Source organism: Musa acuminata, chromosome BXJ1-6 (assembly GCF_036884655.1).
Source record: "Musa acuminata AAA Group cultivar baxijiao chromosome BXJ1-6, Cavendish_Baxijiao_AAA, whole genome shotgun sequence".
In the NCBI taxonomy this organism is placed as follows: Eukaryota; Viridiplantae; Streptophyta; class Magnoliopsida; order Zingiberales; family Musaceae; genus Musa; species Musa acuminata.
Genome location: NC_088332.1, coordinates 46,382,312 through 46,398,544, shown reverse-complemented (window position 1 = coordinate 46,398,544; position 16,233 = coordinate 46,382,312). Strand labels below are relative to the sequence as shown.

The 16,233-nt window shown below is 36.7% G+C and overlaps 1 protein-coding gene across 3 annotated transcripts; it reads right to left on the bottom strand.

Moving 5' to 3' along the window:
* Positions 1-1,905: 1,905 nt before the first annotated feature.
* LOC103989938 (uncharacterized) lies at positions 1,906-12,667 on the bottom strand. 3 transcript variants are annotated; one of them, XM_065189690.1, is made up of 10 exons: positions 12,424-12,561; positions 11,483-11,705; positions 10,917-11,233; positions 10,739-10,768; positions 10,558-10,607; positions 8,586-8,732; positions 8,385-8,509; positions 6,449-6,653; positions 4,017-4,267; positions 1,906-3,349 (listed from the first exon to the last, which is right to left on the bottom strand). In XM_065189690.1, the coding sequence occupies exons 2-10, from the start codon at positions 11,596-11,598 to the stop codon at positions 3,181-3,183; spliced, it is 1,410 nt and encodes a 469-aa protein (XP_065045762.1). In that variant the 5' UTR covers positions 11,599-11,705; positions 12,424-12,561; the 3' UTR covers positions 1,906-3,180. The 3 variants fall into 3 exon arrangements, with proteins under 3 accessions (XP_065045762.1, XP_009407175.2, XP_065045763.1); XM_009408900.3 differs by having other exon boundaries at positions 10,558-10,768; positions 10,913-11,233; positions 12,424-12,667; XM_065189691.1 differs by lacking the exons at positions 11,483-11,705; positions 12,424-12,561 and having other exon boundaries at positions 10,913-11,076.
* Between the last annotated feature and the right edge of the window lie 3,566 nt (positions 12,668-16,233).

Here is a 16,233-nt window from a genome sequence, read left to right as displayed (position 1 = left end):
TATCATGACAAGAGAAGTCACTCACGAGGTTAACAGAAGAAGAAGTGTTGACGTCTTCGACCAAGAGAAGCTTTAGACGGTGACAAGTCACCAAGTGGGAAGGAATAAGTGAGTAATAGAAAGTTTTTACCTTCGACTTTTAACTTTAGAACTCCCACTTCCCATTCTCCTTCCCCCTTCTTTCCTCTCTCTCTCTCTCTCTCTCTCTCTCTCTCTCTTTTGTAGTTTTTACTTAAGGATTTTTTTTTAAATGACAAAAAGGTATATGAACTAAACCTAATTGAACCAATAACTTCTAACCATTTAACTTTCTCATCCTTTTGTCTCCTTTCCTGTCTTCTCACCCTTTAGTTAATTATGATTATGGAGGAATAAAGGTAATTATAGATTATCACTTGTAGTTAATTATGATTAATATCCTAATTTTATACTTTAAGAAATAATATTAAAATTTCTATATTTATAAAAATAAAATATTTAATTCTAATTTTGTTCACGTCGAAAAAAATCATACGTATTGTCACGTGTAAAATAACACGAATAAAAAGAATAAAAATTAATTTTAAATTATTAATTTATCATTCACAGTAAACTGTTTTCCTCCCCTCTTGTTGCTTCTGCGCTACAAATGGTAGACCATGACAGCATCAATGATGCACGAGATCGGTTCTCTAGTAGAAGGTGACTCCATGATATTGTGAACTACGAGACCTCGGTGCCCTTTTATTCTTCTTCACTTGCTATTGTTGTTGCTGCTATAGTAGTAAGTTGGACTTCGACTCCGCCAAACCACCCGTCATTCCCTTCTAGAAGCCAACAGCGATAAAGCTCAAAGGCAACGAGGAGGACAATTCCACGACTATGTGAAGTTGCATCGTAGCAACCTCCGTAGCTAAAGGGAACAACTATCGTGTGGTGATGCCCGGCTTCAGTAAGACGCATCCCTCCTCCTCAGCCTCATCCTTGTCAACAACCGACTGAGTGGGACAACCGAGGACATCGGAACAAAAGACGGAGATAGGGTGCGTCCACATCTCCAACGACGACGATGACAATATCATTGCTCGATGACTCAAAGGAGTATGATGTTGTAGCAAGGGAGTCGCCACCACTAGTCTTCTGGTTTCTCATTCGCCTTTTTGCATTTTTTTTTATTAGGGAGGACATCACGTGTTGGGCATCCGCTGTGTGAGTGCACAGGTAACAAAACCTTCCTCTGACCACGTCCTTCCTCACAACCGCCCTCCCCTGATCACGTATGCATCGCCATCCATCTCAATGTCATGCACTGGCAATGCAAGCGTTGAGTCAATGCTGACGTGCTGGTCCTCAATGCCGACTAATGATGGAACGAAAAGAAGATGATCGTCACATTGTAAGGTTTTGCTTTTACAAACAAGGTGACGGACGAGCAAGAGGGGAGGAGGAAATCGTTCATGGTCAAAGGCAACATCCAAATTTCCTTTAGAATGCCATCGACCTTGCGCACCACCGACGTCACTGCTGGTCTATCATCCGCATCGTAACCGAAGGGAAGTAAAATAATTTATGTGAAAGACTACATTTATATAAAATTATTAATTTAAAAATAATAAAAATTTTATCTTTTTCATTCATGTCTTTTTGGTACGTGACAACATATGTAATTTTTTTTATCAATGAAGTTAATGATGTGAGAAGAATTAAGATTAAATATTTCACCGTAAGTGTAAAAATCTAAATATTCCCTTTTAAAGTATAAAAGATCGAGGTGCTAATCATAGTTAACTACAAATGATAATATGTAATTACCCTAAAGAGAGAGAATGAGAGGAAGGAGGAGAAGGGAGAGAAGGCAAAAAAAAAAAAGGAGAGAAAATTATGTTAGCGATTTTAAAATTTTTGACATGAATAAAAATGAATCGATAAAAAAAAGACCATAAATTATATATTAATTTTTAATAATATTTGACATAAAATAAAAATATTTTTTGTTTAAATAGAAAAAATATCTCTAGATAAAAACGAATTAGGAAGACCACATTGGATATGAAACAAAAAATAATGAAACCTTTCACCCATAAAATTACCGTTGAATCTGCCAGCAGCAAGCCTTTCACCCTCGAGACAAAAGTAGCGTACATCTTATTCTTGCGGCATTCGCAAGACAATTAGAGTACTGAAGCTGAAGCTTCACTTCCCAGCGGGACGCTCCTGTCATGGAATCTTAGAAGAAACTTCAACACCTATTATTTGTAGGTCCTGTAAAAGCTCGAGACAATGGTCAAAGTAGAAAACGCACTTTTCAGAGAGAGAAGAGAAAAGACACCGTCGTTTCCAGCTGACTTGATACTTTTTTTTGGTAGAGCAAATGCATGCTTTTAAGGAGAGTTCATTCATTACTAATGAATAGGCACACCTGCATCAAATCCAGCCAACCGAGCTGAGTAGACAACAATACCGTCTGATCGATTCCTCCTTAAAGATGGCAGGCGGTGAGGGCGACCGCTGAGATTACAATTCTTTGAGAAGATCTTGGACCTTCTCGAACGTGCATCAGCACAGCATATGATACCGTAGTGGATGAAATTTCATGCCACGCAGATTCTAACTATAGCGGATTTGTTCCAGAAAAAAAGAATAGACCCCATCTTTAAGCTGTGTGTTCATAATGCAGCTCGTACTGCACTACACACATCTTACTCACTGATTACAAAACCCAGGAAGCATAAATCTGCTTTCACATAATGCTATCAGCTTTTGCAAATGAAAACTAGAAATTAGTTCATCCTCATGTCACTCTGGGAGGTGAAAAATAACAAAGATCGTCCTCAAACTAAATCAATTGTAGTACCCTAGATAGAAGACTAAACTCGGAAGTCAGAGATTTACGGATACAACAGAATAATTTGCAGGTCTCATGAAAAGGAGAGAATATTGCAGCGCTGCAGTGTGCTAGGTTTATCAGAAGATTTGGTGGCTTGGAAATTGGAATTCTACACTACAAGCTACACAAAAGGAAGCGGTAACAAAAGTGTTGAACAACTCTTACCTTCGAGAATTATTGCTCAAAAAAATTTCTTGTGTTTGTAATTCAGTTTCACGAGATAGAAGGCTTAGCTTCTCAAGTGTCTTGATCTAGACATTAGGAAATCTGATCTCAAAACAAGGGTCAAAGAGAAAGACAACAGAAACAGTAGCTTACCTCCAGCCTAATGACTGTCTTATCCCAGTGAAAATAAGACCAACGGACCTCCCAATCATACAGACAAGCAGAAATGATACAGCATTTCTAACCTTGGTGAAAGCAGATCTAACCAATGGCATGCTGATATCGGAAAACTCCAGATACAGGCTGAAGTAGTACCTCCTGCAAACAAAGCATTAAATGTCACATATCATCAAGAATAAAGTACATTGTTTCTAACCAAAAGTATGAAGAAGAACAATAGAAAATGACTTGTTTTCTTGTAGTAAAGAGAGAGAGAGAGAGAAAGAACAAAACAAAAGATATTGGATAAGGATAGCTCTCCAGTTTATTGCAGGATGAATTACTCTCATTAACCAATGAACTAAATTCCATCTTTAAAAATGGAATACATGTAATATCATAATTTCATGTTAATTATATGCAAACAGGGTTCTTGAAAATGAGAATAGAACACTGCAAGTTGGGTGGACCAAATCACCACTGACGATTTTTAGGGGGTGGTGTCACCTCTCACAGGCCTGAACAATGGGGCTTATATGCATCGGCCGGATGTCGGGTCTCTGTGAGATGAAATTACCCTGAATCTCTTTAGGGGTTGCTACATTCCACCAAATAGTTTATTCCATGACAACAAGGCTTAAAGTTATCACCATGACACAGAAGGTATAAAGACAACAGGCTGTCTCAATTGACATGGGTAGAGAGCAACTGAATCTGTATATTCAAGGCACATCATGATTTGATCTGCAGATTCTTTAGGGATATCACTGGCTTAGCATAGTATGTTTTATCCATGGTAAAGATCATTCAGAAGTAATGACAATACCATCCGGTTAAGGCCCTTAGTTCCTTTGTTCGTTTCACAGGCAAGGAAAATCGGCTGATACAAACATATGGCATGGGGGATGCAGTCGCTGACTTTCTGAACGGAAGCTTCTTCCACCAATGAAGATTCACATTTTGATTTTCTACTGGGTTATCAAGCAGCTCTCTGTGAAGGACATGTAACTCAAAACGGTCTTCATACATCGAGATAACAGACTCGAAGTTCTCCTGAAGCCAGTACTTAAGTACAACCTGCAAGAAACAATTTTACTTCTCAATGGCACCAAAACAAGATAACAAGAATTATGCTAATTTTCTGCCAATCTTATTCCAACATACATGACATCCTGTGCCTATGATATCATACATTCATATCTCCTATTGTGTACACAGCTATTACATTAGTGTTAAAGCCTCTACGGTCAAAAGTAAGAAAATAATCCGCTATACCTGAAGGCACTGATGGCTGTATCATGCCACATTTTTTTCCAAAAGTAGGCAGGTATGACCAAGGTTCGTAATTTCGTATCGTACCGACGTTTCGAGCTTTGTTTGATATGGTACAATACGAGCGTATCGAGCAATATACTAGGTGTACTGCTCGGTACGTATATATATATATAATAAAAATATAAAAATCAATATATAAAAAAATAATATAAAAAATAAAAAGGAGGCTTGAATCAATAAATAAAAAATAATATAAGAGAATCATTATAGAGGATTCGTTTTGATACCAAATAGATTCAGATCAAGTTCAGGAAAATTATATGAGGTATGGTTTTGAATTCTCTTGCATTCCCATTAATTAGATTTATGTTGATTATAGATTGACTAATGTTGGTGTTATTAGTTAATGTGATATTTATGCTGTGAAGGAAAATATACTTATTTTGGGAAAAATAAGGAAAGGAAATATATAAACAATATGTTTGTATCAAAGATATTAGATCAAGGTAAGTATCCGATAACTTCGTCTAGTCTATTTTCGAAAGTGTCAATGCATGTGTTCAAAATTTGTAAATGCATATGATTTACATGATTTAGAAGTTCTTTTATTATTTAAAAATATTACAAAGAATTTATATGTTTACCATTTGGAAAGGCATATGGTTTAACCTATTAGTTACTGTTTACATGCATTTTTAAGTTATCTTATTTGAATTTATATGAAAATGTTCTTCCAATATTATAGTTAAAAATGATTGAAAAATATGTGAATATCATTAGTTTTAAATGATATATGTTTGCATCAGTTTTGAATTGATATGCAAAAAAAAAAAAAAAAGATTCGTTAAAACTCTTAGTTTTGGTAAAACAATAATTGATATATGATTTCCGTGAAATGACAGTTGTCTAGTCATCATGGTTATGATATGAACCCTACCAATGAGGGTTATATTAGTATGTATTCAGAAACTAATATCTTCTGAGCCCTAACACGGAGATATGTGTTACCTACACCATGGGAGTTAAGCATAATTCTGAGCCTTGTCACGGGACTATAACATGGCCATAGCCATTGATACTACTGCAACTTCTGTTCAGCCATATACACCTTAGCTATATTTATGTTTATGCACTCTTAGCTATGTGATATGTGACATTAGCCATACTTCTGCTTTTTATTATGAAAATGTATTAAAAGATATTTTGCTTTAAAAAGTATCATTAAGAAGCCATGATTTGAAATGCATATGAAATTGATGGTTTATAAACTTTATATGCATAAAAAAAGTATTTGATAATTATGCATATTTCTAAAACATGTATTGAATGCATAAAGAACATATGTTTTTAAAGAAAATGCTTATTTATGATAAGTTTTGCTAATGGTGCTTACTGAGGTGTGATTTACTCATATGATTATCTCTCAATTTTTCAGTGTTGCACAGCAGAAGCATGGTGGATCAATTACTGATTCAATTATGCAATTAATCTATTGATATTACTGTGCATTGAGATTCCTTTGTATATATATTATTTGGATTAGAATGTTGTGTCTTTAAACGAGTTGTTGAATCTATTGAATGTCTAATGGGTGGATTGATTATGGATTGAGTTATGTTATTAATGTCCTGTGGGTTGATTACTTATGAACTAGATTATGTCATCATTATTCCATGAAAGTTATTTGTTCTGATTCTGACCTTGCATTTTTATAGGGAAATCCATAGGATTGCAGCGTTGTACCGTCCCCAGCTTTCCGTTGGCTTGGGGACATTACATCATGTTCCATCTAAGATAACTTAAAATTTACATCTACCATATTTAAAGAATTAGAGTACTTTCTCCTCATGCATATGCAGTGCCATTATAGGTTTACTAGCTGACTTAAGATGTTCTTTAAGATTCTAATTGTTAGAAGAGATGTTGTATGACAGTATTAAATGTAAAATTGGTTAACAAGCCAACTAACTTAGTCTTGCTTACCTCATTCCTTAGTTTTTGAAGTGTTCTAGTGGACATTGAACATAATGTTAAGCCCAAGCCACTCATCTCTGTAGAAATGTCACTGTCAATAGAGATAAGCTCCAAATATATGCTTGCTATTGTATCTGCCAACATAACCACCAGATCTTCTAAAATGTCAACTCCATATTGTGTCAGAAGTTTAGTACCATAACAGCATCCAACACTGGTAAAAGGAAATAAGAATATTAGTGACATGTTGTGATCTGACTACAATTGTACAATACTCCAGTTAAGAACTCCGGAAAATCTTGCACAAAAGGAATTTCAAGCTGATATTAACAGCAAATTGGTCTGTAGGGAAAATCTGTGAAATGAAACTTGAGTCTACAATCCAAACCAAGAGAAATTGTCCCCCAAAAGATCAAGAACTTAGTACAATCAACCACTTTATTAGGTCATTTAATCATACATGTTGTCACAATGAGTTCAAGTGCCAAACATTTTAAAAGTTGGTATCCTGAACTTTAGTAAATGAATGAAGTAAATTCTATGACATGGGCAAAAATATAGCCCCAATTAAATACAAAGAAAAAAATTAATTCCATCATCTGAGCAAAGCAATATATAGGCTCAATTAAATATTTAAAAAGAGTTAATTATTTATTCTACTTCGTTAGCCATTTCTTGATAACGCACTGGCTTTCAACTGATCCCTCTTTAAGTCTTCAGTTAAAATTTATAGCCCATAAATTTAACAATTGTAATTAAATAACATTGACAGACAATCCAACTTCTAACTCCCACATCATGCTTACTGGGCTTTGCTTCACTAGCACATAATTAATTGGATGTTCAAGCATAAAAATTTTGTCAATAGGTAACAAAGATGAACGAATACCAAGAAGGGAAAAAGAGACCAAAAAATATGTGATAATGCAGATCTCTCTAAAAGCATTACAGGACCTTCTGTGGCATGATATCCATCAGTTGTGTAATATGCTTGATATAACTGCCATATGCAAAAGATTTCTTTGTTCAGTAACTTCTCATTCCGCTCCTAGCAGCAAATAATGCTACGGGAATCAAAATATAATGGGCTTGCCTAATCTCTATTAGGATTTAACCTTCAAGACCAACTCTAACTCCCACATCATGTTTAATGGGCTTTGCTTCGGTAGAGCAGAACTAATTGGATGTTCAACCCTCAAAAGATAAGACAAATGAGTAGACATCAACAATGGGAAAAGGGAGACAAAAATATTGGTAATGCAGCTTTCTCTAAAAGCTTTACAGGACCTTGTAAAGCAGGATATCTATTGGTTGTGTTATATGCTAGATATGAATGTCTTATGCAAAGGCCTTTCCTTCCATTCCTAGCAGCAAATAATGTTTGGAGGATCAAAATATGATTGACCTGCTTAATCTTAATTAGGATTTCACCTTGAGAATTGAAGTGTCAAGCAAACGTTTCGATAGCTGATGAGCCTCAGCACTTTTACAATTTAGACAAATAAATTATAAATGAAATATACTCATTGCTATATGAATATAAAAAATTCCCAGATATATGAACAGTCATTGACAAAAGATCAAAGAGTTACTGTTTGAATCCTGAAATTAATGGTTTTTTGGTGTAAATGATTGAGATCAGTACTTTTTGAGATGATATGCATCCAAATTTTGAGAAACAACAAAACCTATCGTTTTTTGCAGCTTACATTGATAACTTCATACCTCCAACATCCACACAAATTCAATTCTAGAGGCTTTTGAACACTTGAATAAGCAAATGATGGTTAGATCTATATATCAAAATATGGCAATTTCATGTAATATTAAGAAGTAACTTCTAAATTACGGCTTTTGTTGTTGTTGTTGTTGTTGTTGTTGTATCAAGGAGTAACTTCTAAAGAAACATTGTTCAACAACAAAATATCAAAAGTTATATTAATACCTGAGAGAACCAAATCTAAGAAAGAATAACAAATCTGAATATAGTTCAGACTTGCCTACTCTATTGATATTTTGTAAGATTCTATCATCTCCCTTCAATTTCTTTAGCATTTTGGAAGTAAGCATCTGAGACAGAATTGAAAATCTCAATCAGAATTTTGAAGCATTACAATAAAAAGAAAAATCATGTGTTCTGATGTACCATGTTGCACTCTCCAATTTCCAGATTGAGTTCTACCTCGAGCCATTCCTTGCATATTGGTAGCATTGCTCCTTTTATAACTTCTAATGAGATCTTTAGCCAGATATCATGAGTCACAAATTCGCTATTTTCTGAGATATCATTGACCTGCCAATGCAGTCATAGCATCTTAAACTATATCTACAATAATTCAGGCACCTTGAAAGATCATCTGATGAACAATAACATAGAAGAAAAACATTATGTTAAGACATACTTCAAAATTTAATTATTGACAAGAAAACTTCAAAAAAACAATATCAGCCTTCTCTCTCTCTCTCTCTCTCTCTCTCTCTCTCTCTCTCTCTCTCTCTCTCTCTCTCTCTCCATGAATGCTTTTGTTGGTATGCAGTGTGGAGCCAGATGAACAATGAATTTTAACTTGGATGTAGACCATTCTACGGTATGGCAACATTAATAGTTTTGATTAACTCAATAGTAGGAGGAAATAACACACCCAATAGTAGGAGGACATGATGGGATAATATGTCTTGTTTATTTTCCAATGTGTTTATAAAACTCAACAAGATATCTTCATACACAAAGAAGATGGGATGCCTTAAACCATTACAGGTGTTTCTTCTTCAGTTGTAACTTGAAAACAAAATTTCTCACAAGTATAATCTGCTTGGCAGATATCAGCATCTATTAAAGATCAATTATCCACAAGACAGTGTTATGGGTCTTGTAAGTGTATTATACTGGAGTTTGGTCCAAGGAGATCTTGACCATTAGAGAAGCATATATAATAGTTTGCAGTGTCTGACAGATTGAAGTTCTCAATGAAAACAATTGTTTCATAAGAAAATAAACATTCTTATATAGGCTTATGACAGATCAAGTTTGGGATTGTTAAAGATTTGGGCAAGTTCCGGTCAAATCATCCACAATAGCTGTTAAGAGCTCAAGCAGAAACTTGATTGAACCCAGTGAAGGACTAGGAATGCTCAACTTGCATCAAACAACAAGTTGAATCAGATAGACCATAATCAAGCCAAGTGACAAAATACAAGGATGCTGATGTTGTATTAACTGAAAATCATATAAATACAGTAAACCCAATTATAGAATCTACCAGACATAACCCAAACCCTAGCTGCATTGAGTTTAAGCTGGATTATGGCATCCATATAAATATATATTTTCATAAAGAAGGCAATATATATTAACCAGCATGATCGCTCTATCTGTGTCACCAACAGGAGTAATAATTACTCTATTATTTTCTTTTTTCAAATCCTGCATTTCTTTTTCAATCTTTCTTTTTTCTTTGCATTTATGTTTATATTATAGGTCCTTCCTGCTCTCCTCTTCTACTAAAAACCTGTCTCGATATAATATTCTTACCCCTAAACTTTAGACCACAATCTTACAGGAACAAGTATGTTAAGCCTGCCTATTTCTAGGTCTTCTCGATTTTCACTCACATCCATATCACCACTACTCACTCTAATACAACCAAATTATTTTTCTTCTTTATTTTGTTTTTTGGTGTCATATCTCTTTTCCTACACGGGTTGAAAGGTTGATCCATCTATTATCATTATAAATCCAATAAAGGCCAGATACCCACAGATCAATCATGACTAGTAAAAATTTTATTCAGCTATCCAAAAAAATGGTTTTATCTTTGACCTTTCCAGTCCTATGCATAAAACTGGGCATTCACAAAAGAAACTATTATGATATATAAATTTCTTGTAAATATTGTATACTAAATGCATTATAAAAATAATCAAAATGGTGAGGAACTAGGTTACATATAGAAATCTAAACTACCATCAAAAGAACAAAGAGAACATAGGCGCCATAATCAAAATCTCTTGTTTTGAGATTTTATTGACAACCTATGACCTCCAATATCAACAGTTTCATCAGACTAGAGAACTATTCAATTGAATGTAAAACATAAGGAATTAGATATAATACTTGCCTCTGTTTGCAATCGCTGCAAAGTGACCCAAATCAAACGCAACCTGGGACCTTCATCAATAGCAAACAAATTGAAGGGTTGCTTTTTGCTGTCAGCATTGTTTTCAGCAACGTTGCTAGTGAAATTACTATCATTCTTAATTGTACTCAAAGCATCCATAAGCTTTTTGCAGGTTTCATACCAATAATCGTTTGAGGTAGACTCAGTTGATCTGTCCAGAAATTGGTGCATCCACATCAGCTAGAATATGTCAGGCTTGAGATATGGAAGAGATTACTAATTTCTCAACACATGAGATAAATATGCAATGCCATACAATTATACATGGTTCTTCTGATTAGCAGCCTACTCTTACCTACCGTAACTGGATGTTGCAGCATCACGATGTAAGCCTGTAGTGCCGTCTCGTACCCTAGAAAAAGCTCTGTCCCTGGGAACTACTCCAGCTAGGTATGCAAAGATCACACTGACTGTTAGAAGAACTTGGTTGACAATAGGAATCCAATTGTTTGGCATATTAGTCTCGGGATTCATCAGAATCCCCTGACAACGACATTTGATAGAGCTCTTCTTCATGCAAATTATGTCATTTATGCCAGTGCGAAAAGTAGCACTAGCTAAACAAGTTGCTGAACATTTGAACTGTCCAAAAAGATGCCCTTTCTTGATACAGTCCCTGTGGCATGGAGGGCAATCAGTCCAAGTTTCCAAACAAAACATTCATATAATCAGAAAATTAACAAAAATCAGAAAGATATTTCTTCGATATCATTCTGAATGTATACATCCATTTTCTCAAGTGCTGTCCTTACACAGACAGACATAATCATCAATGTGTTCGACAAACAGATAAATACAAAGATGATAAAAGAACATAGGGTCCATTAAGAAGTAAGATATAACAGAATTTTGATGTGTGATTCACCTTTGTAACATTCTGGCATATGCATTTCTTTGGCTGGCAACAAAATGGTTGTTTCTGGAAATAATACTTTGCAATTGTGCACGGGCACAAGATGGTATAGAAGCACAATCCGCCATTCAAAATGCAAGGGTGGTACTTGCCAACCAGTCATTCAGGTCATTGTTGAAGTATAGGAATATACTTCATGAGTGACAACCAAGCCCAGCATCTTTCGTAAGATCAACTACAAGCAAAGTAAGGACTGCATTAGTAACCTACATCACCAGTGAAGTCCTTTACATGCATAATGCAGCATGTCAATGCGATTCGACTTTCTTAAAGGCTCATCCCATGTCTTGCATGGAAAAGGCACACACATGCATTGCACACAAAGAAGAAGAACACTTTATTAAAGATATAAAATGTGTTAAAAGCGGAAATCAGGTATTAGGGTAGTGAGCAAGAAGAAACAGTGGAAACATTTCCCAGAGTCCGTTTCAGGAAACATCGAGCAATTAGCTGTTGACAAAAAAATTACTTAGGAGCAAGTTCTATATTCATGTAATGGTGATCCCCCAATGCAACAAAGATGAGCTCTACGTAAATTAACCCATTCTTTGGGCAGTCTTCGTGCTTAGAACAGTGAAAAGTCCCTTTTCTCAAGTTCCCTTTTACGTGAAAACATAGGATACAAAATACGCCATGGGATTCAAAGTGCGAAACATTTATTGAATCTTTACAGCAAAATCCATTAGCCCCTAACGATTCATTAATTCCAAACAATAAGAACAAATAACAAGCCGATGAAATGCTGATTGCCCTGACGATGCACCCGAAGAGATCCACCCATCTACGGGGGTGGATCGGAAGTCAAACCCCCCCAACAACACCAGAATGCAGGGATTAGGGTTGGGATGCGAAAGAAAAGAGGAACTTTGGAGGGAAGCTCATCCGAAGCGTACCTGGTTGGGTCTCGGTATCTCTCTCGATCGCTCGCTTCCGCCGCCCACCGACCTCCGCCAGGTGAAGATGGGCGGCAGCTGCAAGGACGGTTTGCATTTATCGTAGATGGAGGGCCGGAAAGAAGCCGCCCGGTTCGGGGTGAGATCGCCGAAGAGTGTGGACCGTAAGATTCGTGAACTGGATGGATGAAACCTGGACCGTGTGATCGATGATGGACCGAGACCGGGAACGGGCGGCCTCAATAAAACGCGACGAAGTAATCCGGCGGCCAACATTATCTCATGTATTTATGTGGCCGGAGCCATCTGGAGCTGTGAGATTCGGGCTATACATCCAACGGTCCTTGTTTGACGCAGAAAGAGAATCTTGACCCTCGATTAAAATATTCTAAAGCAAATAAATAAATAAATAAATAATTCAGGAATTATTATAAGGTTATATTAAATGATGTTCACATGTGAATTCATTCGAGATTTATCGCTTATGCAACATTACGTACGTAGATGTCTCAAATTAGAGTATGTCGCTTATGCAACAATGTGCTAAGCAATTAAACTCCATCGTACAGATATTAGTTACACATGATACAGATATTTATTACACCAGAAATACCCCAATCAAACTCCATCGTAGAGATATTAGTTACACGTGGAATATTAAGAGAATATTTAGGTATGCGAGATATTAAAAGAATTAAAATAATAATAACATATTACTAATGTATATTAGGTTTGACTTTCGACTTAATAAGTTTAACTTTTGGATTGAATTAATATCCAATCTCATATATGTTAGCCTTGATTAATTTGGCTTAAACTTATCGTTCAACTTAGAATCATAATATGATACTTGAGGTAAGGTTCATAAAACAATGAGTGAATAAAAAATTATAAAATAAATAAATAAACTAGATATTGGCTACAACCAAGTGAAAAATAAATCTAATCTATCCTAAACAATAAGGCGAAGACAACTATATCAACCACCCATTTATAGAGAGAGAAAAGAACTAAGGAAATATTCATGTATCAAAAATTAAAGGGACTAAAGAATAATCTTATATTATTAAAAATTAAAAGAATCCCATTGATAGATAGGTTTGATTCATAATTTAATAAGTTTTTAGATTAAATTAATAGCTTTTTATAATCTCTCTCTCTCTCCTTTGGGTGCCATTCACGCTACAAGTCGGGTGGGGACGGACAATATCGTGCGTTGAAGCTTAGATAGATGAAGAGCTAATCTCACAGTGGAGGACGGACAATGTCATCCTTATGAAAAAGCCACCATCTTGTAACAGGAGAGGTGATCAAAGCCATCAAAACATGATTGCTAGCTATATCATCTCATCATCTATGGTGCTCCTATGTGCATTTATTGATGATGTACTCAAATAGCTAGCGAGCTAGCTAGCTTCATAATGACAGCATATCCTACGTGAACACGAACGTACCTATTACATGTACTCCGATGAACAAATCTTCTATTTATCTGTTTTTGGAACACAAACAGAAAAAGAAAAGCAAAACTTTCATCGATAAGACATGTCGATTTAGTCGATGGAAGTCTCGTCGATGCGCAGAGACTATAGCTGGCTTGACTTTGTTACCTAAGTCCGGCGGACCTCATCATCATCCTTTTACTCGAGGCTTTTACTTTTCTTCTTCGTCATCCTCCTTTTACGTGTTCGAAGTGCCTCCTTAGTGTGCTAGCAACCACCACTCAAACATGCCCCAAAAGTGTGTGATGCTTCCTCGGAGAAGATAGGCAGATCCATGTCAACTTTTGCCTTGAAGATATGGAGTGGAGGCATGCGTCAATGTGGCGTGGCGTCTTTAATTAATCCCTACACGTAGGTGATCAAGATTTTATTCCAGCTGAAATTCAATAGGATGACTAGTTGCTTTCAAATTCAATCGAAATTGATAGGATATATTCTAGCATTATCCTCGTGGTCACAATCATATGGTACAAAGTCGCTTCGAAAAGTTTGAAACGGTGCCATGCGACATCGTTCCGTGCAAGTCGGTAGCGCTCGCACAAACGTACAAGCTGACTGCCCGAGGAGTCAACTACCATCATCAAATCATGTACGCTACTGACTTAACCTTCCGAGGGGTTGAGTCAAGAAATCCTCCTCTTGATAACGGAGAAGATGCACTCGGAAGATGAGGCTCAAACTCAACTCGACTCGACAGAGGCTCCCATCCAACAACCAGCACATCGAAGGTCGAACCGAACCATACAGACACGATTCGAGAGTTCGTCGACAGAAACTGAAAACCAGAACCGTGGAATCGGTTCATCTTGGAACCAAAACCAACGATTTCAAAACCACGGCCACCCGACTAACCCCTACCGCTAGATGAAAAGGGTCGTTTGGATTTACACCCGTGAAAGGCCGAGAAGGAGACGCATTGTTTAGGCGATTGGATTTGCATGCACGAGGTGCTCAAGTGCTGAATAAAGAGTTGGCCTGAGATGATACATATACGGAACCTTTTGCAAAAGAGTTTACCTAACGCTACTGATGTCTCATCGAGATAGTCTCTTTGGATGCCAAAAGCATTCGCTTTTGGAGATGTGCACATGAACTAATGAAACCTATAGTGATGCGATGGTGATCAACCTGACACCACCGTCGTCCTCCTGTGGATGAATGACCAAGCACTATGGTCTGTAGAATAATACCCAGAATGGAAAGGGTACACCACCCTAGTGGAATGATCCACTCATCTACTTGCAAAGAGCAGTGGCCAATGAGGAGGGTGAGCATGCAAAGAGGATGAAGCATTATCAGAGTGGACATTCACGGCAAAGCAACATGGGGATCATCCATGGCGTCACTAAAGACTCGACTGCCATCGAAGCTACAAAGGTCTTTGAAGGCTCAAGTGTCATCTTTAACCTCAGACTGCATGTAGATACTGATGAAGGGTGGAAATTCGACTATCTGATACTGATCGGTCTGGGATCCAATCGGTGGAGATGGCAGTGTGAGTAGAAATGATTCCGACTGTGCTTATCAGACCGCAAACTTTAAACTTGTTTGGCCATTGGTTAATGTAATCTAATATTTTTGGAAAAAAAAAGTTGACCATCTTAAAACCAGACCAAGTTAAACATTAATTTACGGCAACCATTTCGTGAAATAAAATTTTCATGAATGAGATGAGATTATGTTTGGTGAATGTAATCACCATGGTCCCTCTTTACGACTTATAGGACCACAAGGACGTCCGTACGGTCGTAGTACAAATGGTGATTGTTACACGTCCAAGAAAGAACGTCTTCTGGCCCCAATGGACTGCAGTGTGATGCATGCATTACGATGCACGAAGCATTACGATGATTAGTGCTGCACAGCCAATCATCTCTTCTGACCACGATGGATTTCAGTGCGTTGCATGCATTAGGACGCATCATCCACAAGCATGATAATGCCCAAAGCAGACGTGAGAAGAAGAAGAAGAAGAAGAAGAAGAAGAAGAAGAAAATAGGAACCTGTCCGTATTCCATGTATTCCAAGACGGTCAAAAGCAAAAAGGCTCAGTTATTGTCCATCCGGCAACAGTTAATGGTGTTTGTATTTTGTGACATGTCAGCAGCCTCTTCACAATATTACTCCACTGATATCTTAACTGTGTTTTTGAGAATACTTTTCATATATCCATGTATCTGTGTCACACGATAGTGAGAAAAGTTCCTTACATGAAGCATGTGTTGTCGGATTGGATCAGAAGGGATCAGTGGCTCAATCCTCCTAAGACCAACATCTCTCTCTCTCTATGTTAACCCATTGCCTCTTC